The sequence below is a fragment of the Callorhinus ursinus genome, unplaced genomic scaffold (assembly GCF_003265705.2).
Source record: "Callorhinus ursinus isolate GAN/ISIS: 27379988/994484 unplaced genomic scaffold, GSC_fseal_2.0 scaffold58, whole genome shotgun sequence".
NCBI lineage: Eukaryota > Metazoa > Chordata > Mammalia > Carnivora > Otariidae > Callorhinus > Callorhinus ursinus.
Genome location: NW_027397120.1, coordinates 9,276,747 through 9,289,321, shown reverse-complemented (window position 1 = coordinate 9,289,321; position 12,575 = coordinate 9,276,747). Strand labels below are relative to the sequence as shown.

The 12,575-nt window shown below is 43.4% G+C and overlaps 1 protein-coding gene across 1 annotated transcript; it reads left to right on the top strand.

Annotated features, from left to right (window-relative positions):
* Nucleotides 1–300: 300 nt before the first annotated feature.
* Nucleotides 301–11,280, top strand: PSTK (phosphoseryl-tRNA kinase). The gene is made up of 6 exons (XM_025880289.2): nt 301–2,213; nt 4,221–4,512; nt 4,755–4,953; nt 7,672–7,747; nt 8,243–8,336; nt 11,046–11,280. The coding sequence occupies exons 1-6, from the start codon at nt 1,998–2,000 to the stop codon at nt 11,243–11,245; spliced, it is 1,077 nt and encodes a 358-aa protein (XP_025736074.1). The 5' UTR covers nt 301–1,997; the 3' UTR covers nt 11,246–11,280.
* Nucleotides 11,281–12,575: the final 1,295 nt, after the last annotated feature.

Below are 12,575 nucleotides of genomic sequence, written 5' to 3'. Positions count from 1 at the left end.
AAACAGTGTTAACCAGAGAAGGAAACCTGCTTCTGAAGATACTGGGGACGTCAGAACGTGGCATCTCAGATTTTCTAAGTGCCCTTTTGAAGACTTCACTCATTATACAGATCAGGAAACTTAAACCCAGAGGAGTCAACACGTTCCTTTGTGTTCACTTGCTCTCAGATGAATATAGTTCCTCTTAAGGACATTTAACATTTTTGGAACAGGCAGCTGAGTCAAAGTGAATCGAAAGCTCTTGTGAGAAGAAACAAGTTAACAGCCTCCAACATGGGGCAATTAGCTGAGGCAAAAATTGGAATTGGGTGCTGAGCACCTCCTATGATCTATGTGGTAGTCAAAGCAAAGGTTCCGGGCAATGCCTAGGGCTCTGAAGGGCAGAACTGACAGAACAGAACTAGGAAGGTGAGGTCTGACAGGCAGTCTCACCCCAAGTTCAAAGCAGAGTGACAGTTCCAGCATGAAGGTTACTGACCAGCCTCCTTGTTTCTGAGGATCAGAAGGGACAGAATGAGGACAATTGAGGCTGCACTTACAGTGCCATGTGACAACCAATCTAAGAGCAATTTAAATCAAGTTTAACATCCTAAATAGGAGTGATCTGTGCCCCTTCAAATTATGTGTTTGTATGTGAGGTAAAATGGGCCACAAATGTCTCTTGAGGATGAGGTTGCTTTTTGGTCCCATCTGTTGCCCCCTGTAACTACTACAATGACACCAAAGATTAGATAAGTCTGAATATGGGTACTAGAATCTAACAGCAAGGAAAGTTCCCTCCCCAGAGTTCTTGGGATACTCAGATATTTCCTTAAATCAACTGAGGTTGGAGGCAAAGGAGGTAGAGACGTTGTCAGTAAGCAAGCCTTTTAAGTTCCAAACAGCTACCTGTTCAGGCTCAATAAATGAACTAGATTTCTGCCCAAAGTTCCGTATTTTCATTGCTGATGCCATTTGAGCTTTGGGCACTCTGACTCAGCAGCCACCCCCATACTCGCTTTCAGCTGGGGACCTTGGGCTTGCTCTCCCATTGGCATGATAACATTCCTTTCTCGTTCTTGCACTGGACCAATGACCAAATGTCATGAAATGAAGAGTATGCTTAACTCATGGCTCACCTTCAAGAGAAAATCTATGTGTACATGCTCTGTAGTCAAATTATATCAGATTTAACGTTGCGTTACTGATTGTATTTTGCCCCCTTTTACTGATTCTAACCTCATTTGCACACATTTTGAACACACCACTTTATGACTAGGAAGAAATCCCCTTTAAAATAAGGTGAAAGTTAGAATCTGAATTCAACTTCTCCACATCACAACCCCATACAAGGAATTTTATACCTCCCCACAGCCTAGTGTTTCTCATTTTAACACTAAAATATCTACTCTCCTCTGCATGAGTACATTGGAACGGAGGTCTAGGGATGTTCCTATCCTGCCTCCACTTCCTCACACTTGCTGCAGCTCAGGGCGCAGTACCCAATATTTCCTTTGCCTTACACCTGTCACATTTAGGAGGGGCAGCGGAGCGTGGGCGTCGGACTGTCAACTTCGCCTTATGTTCTAACAGCAATTGACCTTTCAAAGACTGCTGGGGGAAAACGCTCAAAGCCTCTTCCGGGATTTTCCAAGGACCCCGCCTTAACGAAGTGCAATTCCCAGTGGCTTGCAAGTTTCCAGCAGGGAGGATAAATCTGACCACCTAAGTCCAACTCTCTGACACTTCGGGAAATGTCCAGGAGTTAGGAAACGCATCGCCGTGGTCTCTCCAGCCTAGCTGGACTCGCCCCACAAAGAGCTCGGCACCAGCGGTTCCGGTGACCACGGGGAGCTCTCGGAGACCGCCGGGCCGCGCACCGTGTCGGGATTGGAAGACGCGCCCGCCGTTCCCTCCCGACCCCAGGCGGCGGAGCTGCTGCGGGAGACTGCGCGTGCGCGCTGGGCGGACGGTTCCGGAGACGGCGTTCTTAGCCGCCTTCCGTCTCCGGCGACAGCATGAAGACCGCGGAGGACGCCAGAGGAGCGCGCAGCGAGGGACCGCGGGAGATAGGCCTCTGCCTTCTCTGCGGCCTCCCGGCAGCAGGAAAATCGACCTTGGCGCGGGCCCTCAGCCACCGGCTACGGGAGGAGCGGGGCTGGGCCGTCGGCGTCGTCAACTATGATGACGTCATGCCGGACGCGTTCCTGGAGGAGGCGAGCGCGCGGCCATTGGTCAGTACGGAAGGGGCGGGGCCTAGACCCCGATTTTCGAAGGAAATGGAGGGGCTCCCACTAAATGCTGGGCTACACCCAGTGTGGGAGGTGCGTCCCTGACAGAGGGGGAGAGACCGGGATTCGAGAAGAGTGGAGTTGGTTTAATACTGAATATGTTGATTCCATCTTAAAGTAATTCATTGTAGAGATTTATATGTCTATTTGGGGCATGTATGTATTGTAGCTTCTATAGAGTGAGGCTTAAGACAGCGGTAGGTTTTGTCAGCGTGTAACATGGAAACCCCCCCACCATGGTCAGGAATGCTCCTGAAAAATCCTTTAGGAAGAATATTCCTAGGAAGGGGCGGAATCTCTTAAAAATTTCAACACAGCCAGTTTAGCATCAGCCATGGGCGAATCTTTGTGGATCTTTAAGTTTATACAATTTGCGGAAATTTTTTTAAGTAAAAGCATACAGAATTATAAATAACAAAATTCCTAGGGTCCCTCCCATGGTAATAGAGAGTGGCTGTACAAATGAAGGGCCTGGCCTCTGAAGCTCACTCTTCATTCATCTCAGGGTAAATCTTCCTCTGCCAGCATAGGAAAAGATGGTTGTTTCTTAGTTGATCCCCAGATGAAGTAATGGGCTTCTGTTTAGTGACCAGCTCGTATGTTGCAAGTACACACTTCCCTTTAAGCCTTCAAATCACACTCAGTGCAGCGAGATGCATCCCCGTGGAGAAGCGTGTGAGAACAGATCTCTGAGGGGAGAGTAGATTCATGTCACCCATCTCGTTCTCACTCTAGAGCAAATCCCCTTTGACATGACAGATTCTGAAAAATTAAAATACATTTGTCGTTTAATACCCTAGTGTAGATGGATGCACCTCAATAACATGCAAGTATGATGTGATTCCACTCTGTAAATACGTATGTACAAATACAGTACATTTGGTGGATGGAAACATTTTGGACTGCTCCAGCAAAATTATATATACTTTCTTATTCTTGTTTGATTGTGAGGTAAGTGCAGTATCAAGTCCCTGGTAGCACTAGATTTAGTTGGATGATAGTATTTTCACCACTTGAGTGAAAGCTGGAAGTTGTTGACAGGAATCATTATTTGCTGGGCTTTTTCCTCACTTTTATTATATTTTTTCCACTCCTCCCTACAGACGAAGGCCACGGGACTCACCTAGTCACCATGGGTAGGCAATCTCACCTTCTAGGAAGTGATCTTGTTTCCTTTTTAGTAGGTTTGGGTGATGTATTTGTTATATGTGTTGTAATCTCAGTGGTGGGGCAGGGCCTGGACGGGAGAGGAATCCTTATCTCGTGTTCCCATGTGTGCTCTCCAGCCTGGGCCTCGTAACTCTGTTCCTGTGGTCCACAGTGCTTGAGCAGCACAAGATTACCTGTATTCTCAAGTTACTTATTCTCTTCCCTTCAGTCTACCATCTCTGTCGTTCCCCATCCCATTTCAGCCCTGTTGTTAGCCCGAAGTCTTCTCCTCTTGACCCAGGCATCTTTCAGCTGATCCTTTCTGTCCACAACTTTTCTCATTTCAAGGGCAAACCAGCATAGGTATATCTAAGCCAGACTATTTTATTTCGGCAGGATATTGATTTTGGCTCATTTCTTCTGGAGGGTAACAGTGGACGGACGATTGATCTAGCAGAGAAATAGAGATGTGCAAACAAACGCCTACACCCTCTGCCAGAGCGGAGACCCGCCTTATGCAGAGCAAGATGTCAGTAGGCAGGGGAGGGTCTCAGCTGTCTCCTGCGTGGTTGAGTCTGAGGACACTTCAGAGGACTAACATCAGTGAGTAGGAGTTTCTGGGCAGAGAAAACCATATATACATGGAGATACGGAGGCATGACAGAAGCAGCTGTGCTCAGAGAATTCCAGATGGTTTAGCGCTGTGAGCTGAAATGGCCCTGTAGGGCGGGTGGCAATCAATCGTGACCACCCTACTGACCAGAGCCTAATGTAAATTGTTAATTCTTCCGTCTTTTGTAGCCATCCCAATGGAAATTGCTTCGACAGGAACTGTTGAAGTACCTAGAATACTTCTTGATGGCTGTCATTAATGGGTGTCAGATGTCTGCCCCACCCAACAGGACTGCAGCCCTGTGGGAGGATTTTATAAGGTGCTTAAAGGATCAAGATCTGATATCTTCTGCTGCGCTGGAGACCCAGTCTTGCTACCTCTTAACGAAGATTGCTGTTTCTAGACCTTTATTTTTGATCTTAGATGACAACTTTTATTATCAAAGTATGAGATACGAAGTCTACCAACTGGCTCGGAAATGTAATTCAAACATTTTTTTTTTCTTACACACAGACATTTGTTTGCATATCAAAATCACTACCGTTCTTAGAATTTAATTGGATCGGGAAGTTAGTATTGATTTACTTAATTCTCAAAGCTAGATGTTCAGCATTGCAAATGCTTTTTCCTGCTGCAGCCAGGATAATTTGTCTAATTTGTTTATGTCACATTTTGGAAAAAAACAGTGCACCAGTAATTCTGTGGTTTAACATTGTTTTCAGATTCATTAGGCTTTTGCCAGCTTTTTTTAGATTGTCCTCTCGAGACCTGTTTGCAGAGGAATGGCCAGAGATGCCGGGCACTGCCTGCCGAGACCATTCACCTGATGGCAAGAAAGATAGAGAAGCCCAACCCGGGGAAAAATGCTTGGGAACACAACAGCCTCACAATTCAGAGTACGCCGTGCTCTTCTGAGGCCAGGTATCCCACACAAAGCTGACCTTCACCGGGTGCCTCCCTGAGCCGGGCACAGTGCTCCTTGCTTGACTCATGTCCACTTGGTTAATACTTACACAAGCCTTAGAGAGAGATTGTTACCTTCCCTTTACGGAGAAGAGGCCACAGAGTGAGAAAGTTTGTTTGTCCAGAGCCCTCAAGCTTGTGGCGGTGGAGATGGTGTGCCCGCAAACGTGTACTCTCGTGAAGACTGTGTTGTCACGGAGATCCGCGCAGGGAATGCAGAGTGGGGTGCATCTTTGAAACTCGCTAAAGTAGCACAGTCTAAACAGGTTGCCCAGTAATTTTCTTCTAGAAAGAAAAAGGGTGGAAGTAGCCGAGTCGGAATTTTGCCTTCAACCTCCCTATTGTTACACGGCCGCATGTGTTGTGAGGCTTTTGGGCTGCTAATGCTTCCGTTCACGGTCTGTGTCTTGAGAGTTCTGCAGCAGCACATTTGTAATGGAATTTTCACGGATGACGGAAATGTTCTCTATCTGTTCTGTCCCGTGTAGCGGCTGCTGGCCACGTGACTGTTGAGCTCTTGCAACAGCCAGTGCCTCTGATGGCCTGAATTTTGAATTTTATTTTAATTGCTTTAAACTTAAATAGCCTCCTGTGGCTAGTGGTTATTGTATCATAGCAGAGTTCTAGAGCTGTCTTGCCTACATTTCCATAGCCCCTGCCTGGCCGTTGTTCACAGGGGGTCAGGAGTTTTTATTTTTTTATTTTTTTTAAAGACTTGAGAGAGAGAGAAAGAGCATGAGCAGTGGGAGCCGCAGGCAGAGGGAGAGGGAGAAGCAGACTCCCCACTGAGCAGGGGGCTCAACGGGGGCTCGATCCCAGGACCCTGGGATCATGACCTGAGCAGAAGGCAGATGCTTAGCGACTGAGCCACCCAGGCGCCCTGGATCAGCAAACGCTAATTTTTAAAGTTCATTCCTCAAAATGTTCGGTTCCCAACATACAGTTTTCCATCCATTTCATAATATATACTTGAATATACTAAAAAAAAAAAATGGATTTAAGGGACTGTTGTTTATTAGGGTTTATGAAATGAGCTACGGCTGAGGTTTCTAATTTTAACTTTTAATATCCTGAAACTTTGAGCAGGCCCGTAACCAGCTGATTGCTACTCATTCTGGAATACTTAAGATTTTTTCCTTTGGAAGTTGAATGGCTGGTTGAGGCATCGAGATATCTATCCCGTGAGAATGGCCTAATGTTATCAATGCTTTGAGACGAGTGAGGGCCAGTTCTTGCTAAAAGCGAGGAAGAGTGTTGAGTTTCTCCCATGCTGTTGCCAACACTTAGCATAATCTGTTTTGTCTTGGGTCTTCAGAACCTGGCCACCTGCTCTCACAGGTCCAAAATAGTTACAGCATCAGTGAAGGGGTTGTTTGAAACCTGGTGGCCCTGTATCGGAAGTTGAAAGATGATCTGACAAATGTACCTTCTCCAGGCTTCCGTAAGGTACTACTGTGTAACCACCACTACCGCTAATGGTGTTACTACTCAGAGCGACAGCAGATACTATGTATCGGGCATGTTCTGAACTCGTCATATGTTTAATCTCATTCAATCCTCACAAACAACTCTTGAGGATAAGTAGAATTATCCCCATTTTATAGATGCGGTAACTGGCCCAGTAAGTGGCAGACCCAAGGTTTGGACCCAGTGCAGTCTCACTCACTCCAGAACCTGGCTCTTTCCAGCATGAGAAGGATCATCTTGAGGTTGGGATTTAACTCACACTAGCCTAAATTGTTTCAGTGCCACGCTCTGCACTCTGAGTAGAATTCAAACTCCTCACCATAAATTACGTGTCCTAACCCCAGTTAACTTTGCAACCTCATATCCTACCTACTACTTTCCCCCGTTGCTGCTTGTCACCCAAACTGGCCTTTGTTCCGTGAACGGGAGGAGCTTGTTCTTGCCTCAGGGCCTTTGTACTTGCTGTCCCCTCTACCCTCCCCACTTATTTATGCTTGATTGACTTTCCTGACCATCCTAACTAATGTGAGGAGTGTTCATTGGACTCACCAGTCACTCTTTTAACACCATCACTTTGTTTATGGTCTTTACTCAAACACTTGTCACTATCTAAAATTATAATTTTTTGCTCAATTATTGAGACAGACAATGGAATCATTACCAGGCTTGGAGAGGATAGGGATTTCGCTGTACCCGCCCCCCGCCTCACATACATGGTTGTATATTTTTCATATAAGAAGATACTCAATAAAATCTTGTTAAATGAATGAATTCTGCCTCAGCCCTCCGTGGCCCCTTGACCAGTGAGTAACTTCGCTAACCTACATCCAGTAAACAAGCAGAAGCCAGAAAGTACAGACCAGGTATCCCTCTTTAGAGAATAAAATAGAGCTGTAGTAGCCTAAAGTTTAGCACTTAATGAGGGACAAGAGAGGATGTCTTTCGAAAGCTTATTGAAATGTTTTAGGAAATTAATATTTTTTTAAATAAGGGGATTCTTTTGCTTTATAATTTGTTTTGGGCTTCTACTTTTAGATTTTGCAAGTAGAAGGTAGCTTCCAAATCATTTCACTTTTCCACTTTGGCTTAGGATCTTGGGGTTATAGCACATTTATTCCTCTAGAATTCAATTTAGTATTCATGAACACCAGTTCTTTTAAAAAAAGATGTTTGATATAAGGATTTATTTTATCTCCCCTTCTCTCATAGCCTGAAGTTGACTGATTTATTGCTTACCGCTTTGGAAAATCCAGTAAAATATATTGAGGACAATGTGGAACAAAAGGTAAATCTTCCAGTATAGATTTAGTATACATGGGAAGGCACCGCTTTCTGAAGGAATGAATGTCTTTTTGAGCTGAGTGTCAACTCTGGGTAAAATGTGGAAAATGTTGTCACTGCCGTGGCGTCCCGGCAGCTCTCAGCTTCTGACTCCTGGCTGCGGTGGTGTGTCAGCTGGTCGCAGCCAGTTGTCAAACTCTCAGAAATGTTGGAGCCTGTCGCCATTATATTGGCGTTGGTAACTTGAAATGGGCAAGGACAGGAATACGTGCACCAGAGACATTGACAAACACTAGAAACAGGTTGTGTCGCTGTTGTTTCTGGAGAGCCTGTTGTTAGACATTTACCAGCAGCCACTATCTAGATGGGACCCATCTTCTAGGGAAGGACAGCCGGAACAGAAAAGCCATCTTCACCTTCCTTTCCGTCTTATCAAATACGTGTCACACTTTAGCCGTCCTTTTCTAAAACTTCCAATAACGATGTCTGTGTCACATAGGAAACAGACAGAATTATTTGTTCAACTAACGTTCTGCATCAAGCTGACCAGACGCTCCGAAGGATTGTCTCTCAGACGATGAAGGAAGCAAAAGGTATGTTGGGTAGTTGAATGGGGTTTAGCTGATACGACTTTGCTGCTATTCCTGTCTCCTTGACACTTTGGGTAGTTTATTAGATTTCAGTCCTAATGTTTACATCATGTTTTCAGTTTCAGTATGCAACTTGGTTATATAAAAACTAAAAATTCTACCCCTAGAACAGGGTATTCATCCATCCAATACATTTTTATTGAGTGGCAGCTCTGTACTAGGCTTTATTCTGAATACCGGGGCATCAGAAGGGAGTAGAATGTTATACTGAGCGGACAGACAGACAAGCACATGAGTATCTGCTGGTGCCCTGAAGAAAAATAAAGTAGGGAAAGGCAATGTAGAGTGCTGGGAGAGCTTCTTTTTAAAGGGTAGTCTGGAAGGCTTCTCAGCGATGACATTTAAGACGAGATATGAATGAACCAGAAAGAGCGAACGCGCAGTCATCTGATAGTAGATCGTTCCAGGCAGTGGCCACAAATGCAGAAACCCAGAAGTGAAGTTGTCTGGTAAGTTCTGGAGCAGAAAAGTGGCCATTGAGTCGGGTGAAGTAAGGAACGGGGAGAGGTGGTCAGGGGCCACATGTCAAATCGCCAAGCTCAGTGTGTTGTCTGTCTGAACTTGGAGTATGTGCTAGTTCTAGAAAATAACTCCTTCAGGTTTTAAATATTGAACTCCTTGCTTTATTTAAATTTTGATTTAAAAACTATCGTTAGCTTAACATTTCTTGAGCGTTTATGTGCTCAGTGTTGCCAGTCTTTACAGCCCCGTGAGGTGAGTGTAGTTTTACAGATAGGGACATGAAGGTTCTCGGAGGATCAAGTAACTTGCACAAGGCTGAACGGCTACTAGATGCTTGGACGGCCTGGGTTCAGAGTCAAGTCTGACTTCAGTGTGTGCTTTCTCTTAGGCCCCCCACATCACCAGCATTGATCATTAATACCTTTACAAAAGCTTAGAACTGTTGGGAAAGCAAACAGTACACTAACCATATGGTGTTTTTCATATGATCCATAAGCAGATTTTATCTTGTACGCTAGGGTGTAGCCCAGTACATGAACACATGCCTGTGTGGCAGCAGGTTTCACAAAACCCTCACATGTGTAGTGGGCTCTGCTATGTTCTATTTGATGTCATTTTAGAAAAACGCTGCTTGCAACTTGCATCTCACCGGTAGGTTACAGTCCAGAGTTGGAAAACCAAAGGCCTGGAACAAACGGCAGCATAATTAGAATAGAGACAGAGGTGGTTGCAGGAGTTCTCTCTCACCCATCTGCCTTTCTTACCTTCTATGTAAAATGAAGAGAAGGGCGGAGGGGGAATAGGGTTATGTCCAAATCACTCTTGACTCAGTTCCCACCCATTACAATACACATTTATTTATTTAGGTGAGGGAGGTGCTACTAGCTTCTAGATCCATACTTGAATGAAATGAGAAATTCCTTTCTCCTACCATCAAGAAAGTGGAAAGACAGCCCACATATCAGGAGAAAACACTTGCAGATCATAAGAGACTTGTATCCTAAAGAGGTAAAGGACTGGTACCACTCAGCAATAAAGACAATCCAATTTTAAAAATGGCCGAAGGGTCTGAAGAGACCTTTCTCCGTTTCAGTGGCCAAGCCATAAGAAAACTCACTTCTCAGTAGTCCTCAGGGAAATGCAAACCAAAACCACGAGATCCCACTGCACACCCACCAGGCCAGCCAGAATCAGTAAGTGCAAGTGGTGGTGAGGATGTGGAGAAATGCAAACCCTCATCCACGGCTGATGGGAATGGTGCAGCTGCTCTGGCAAACAGCCGAGCAGTTCCTCAAACAAGGGAACGGAGTTACCATGGGACCCAGCCATTCCACTCCTAAGTATCTGCTCAAGAGAATTGAGAACATAGGTTCGTATAAATATGTGTACACAAATACTTGTTGTCAGCATCATTCCTAGTAGCTAGGATGAACCTTGAAAACAGTATGCAAAGTGAAAGAAGCCATCGCAAAAAGCCGCATTGCTTGAGTCCCCCCCGTGAAATGCCCAGAAGGGGAAATCTAGAGCCCCGTTAGTACATTAGTCGTTGCTCAGGGATTTGGGGTGGGGTGGAGGCTGGGGTAGGAGGGTGGGAGCTAATGGACGCAGGTTTCTGAGACGATGAGATGTTCTCAAATGGACCGCGGGGATAGTTGCACATATCTGCAGGTATCCTGAATCGTAGTTTAAATGAATAAAGTGTATGGTATGCCAGTTTTCTGTAAAGCTGTTTAATAACAAAGCAGTTTTGTTTCAGTCACATTACCCACGTGGCTGGTGGCTGCTGAGTTGAGTAGGACAGAACATTTTCATCGTTGTAGGAGGTTATAGATTAGACAGCTGCTCTAGAGATTTATCACAGTTTCAAACCAAATTGTCATTTCCTAGTTCTGCTTTTTTGCCTTGCTCCCTGTTAGTTCAAGAAGATTCTAAATCAACTACCTTGTCAACAACAAAAATCCTTTTCAGGCTTATCGTTTATGCTCACGCATTTCATGGCCAGGTATTGAAAAGATTTGTTTGCTATCACATGAATGGGACCTTTGTTTCTATAGTACACCTACTCGACTGTGATTATTAACAGAATAATCTGATTGGTTTGTCTGAAGTATTCAAATTCATTTCCTGATGTTATCAGGCAGCCCAACTTGATTTAGTTTACACAATTTTGAGAGTATCTTTTCATTCTAGATGAACAAGTGCTTCCTTGCAACTTGAAGCTTCTAGCAGAAGAACTCAACAAGCTCAAAGCAGAGTTTTTGGAGGACCTAAGGCATGGAAACAAAAAATACCTGTGCTCTCAACAAACCATCCACATATCTGATGTTATTTCTTGTTTTCATTATGAGAAAGACAACATTGTCCAGAAATATTTTTCAAAGCCACATTAAAACTTCTGAACTTCCGATCAAATGTCTGATTTTGGCTAAGATTTTGCAAACTAAAACAATTTTGTGTTACTGGATGTTTTCTCGCCCAGTGGTGGGAATTGCCAAAGACTTATTCAAAAAAAGCAACAGTCCATTCTAAAGATCCATTTGTCATAACAGAAATAACTTCAGTCACTTGTCAGACATGACATGGATAATTAGGCATCAGAGGCAGGCCCGCGTCCTCATTTATGTGCCAAACCCTGAGGGTGGGGGTGGTGGGGGCAGGGGTCTTATTGAATGGCTCCTCAGGAAAGCAGAAAGACTAGGAAGGAGACAAGGTGTGGGTGCATGGAGCCGTTTTTGTCTTTAACTCATGTGACCGATCTTCTCATGGGTAAGGCATTCTACAGATTCAAACCAATGTAGCCATAAAACCTTTTTTTTTTTAATTTATTAACCGTTTACATACTGGAAAATTACTAAAAAATTGGATCCTAGTTTTGAAGAAGAAAAATCGAGATCAATAGAAAGTTATTTTTTTTTATTCATGTATTACAAAAGCAAAGCTTCATTCACAACAGGAACTACAGACTAGATATAGTTATTTCAGCATTGAACTTCTCTCTGGAATCCCTAAACAATATAGTGTTTTGCAACCATACTCAAGTTTTATGTTTTGCATACAAAATATGTTCTTTACATCAAAGCACATATTAACAAAAACAAGTTCTAGAAATCATATACCCTCTAAGACTATTTAATGAAAAAGTCCTTAGCAGGGAATTTTTTTTTTTTAAATAATACATCCACTTGATAAATATTTTTGTAGAACTTAAAATGAGGTTTATCCCAACATTTCTTAAGTAATATTCCCTTTGTCAAACAGTTCTGCAGATGAATGGCAAACACTTATTTCTAAAATGAAATAGCACTGGAAAATATTCAAAGTAAAAGTCTAGCCTTTACTTGAATTTCAAGAAGTTGTAGCTACATACTGTATTAGTAAAATCTGAAATGAAATTTTTCCCTGTTAATCTCTTCACAGTTTCTTAAAAAAATATTAGTGGAGATAAATTATCTACCAACTTTAAAAATCTAAACTTATGTTCACTGAACAAAAATACATTTAGTTTCAGAACATTGCCTGTTAACAGCAAAGTACTATAAATAGTTCATGTTCAACTTTTCCTAGCAGCTCATTTCTATAAAATATTTGATTAAAAATAAAATGGGAGAAACGTATTCAACACTTAATGGAAGATAGTATCATCTTTCCGTGTATAAAATTTAACTCAGAAAATTTAAATAAAATCCTAAATCTTTTTAAAAATACAATACTAAAAAAGTT

Excerpts from the sequence above, each read along its gene's own strand:
- PSTK (XM_025880289.2), top strand. The coding sequence starts at position 1,998 with ATGAAGACCGCGGAGGACGCCAGAGGAGCGCGCAGCGAGGGACCGCGG. Across the intron at positions 2,214-4,220 it reads AGGCGAGCGCGCGGCCATTG|CCATCCCAATGGAAATTGCT; the intron begins GTCAGTACGGAA and ends CGTCTTTTGTAG. Across the intron at positions 4,954-7,671 it reads CCGTGCTCTTCTGAGGCCAG|CCTGAAGTTGACTGATTTAT; the intron begins GTATCCCACACA and ends CTTCTCTCATAG.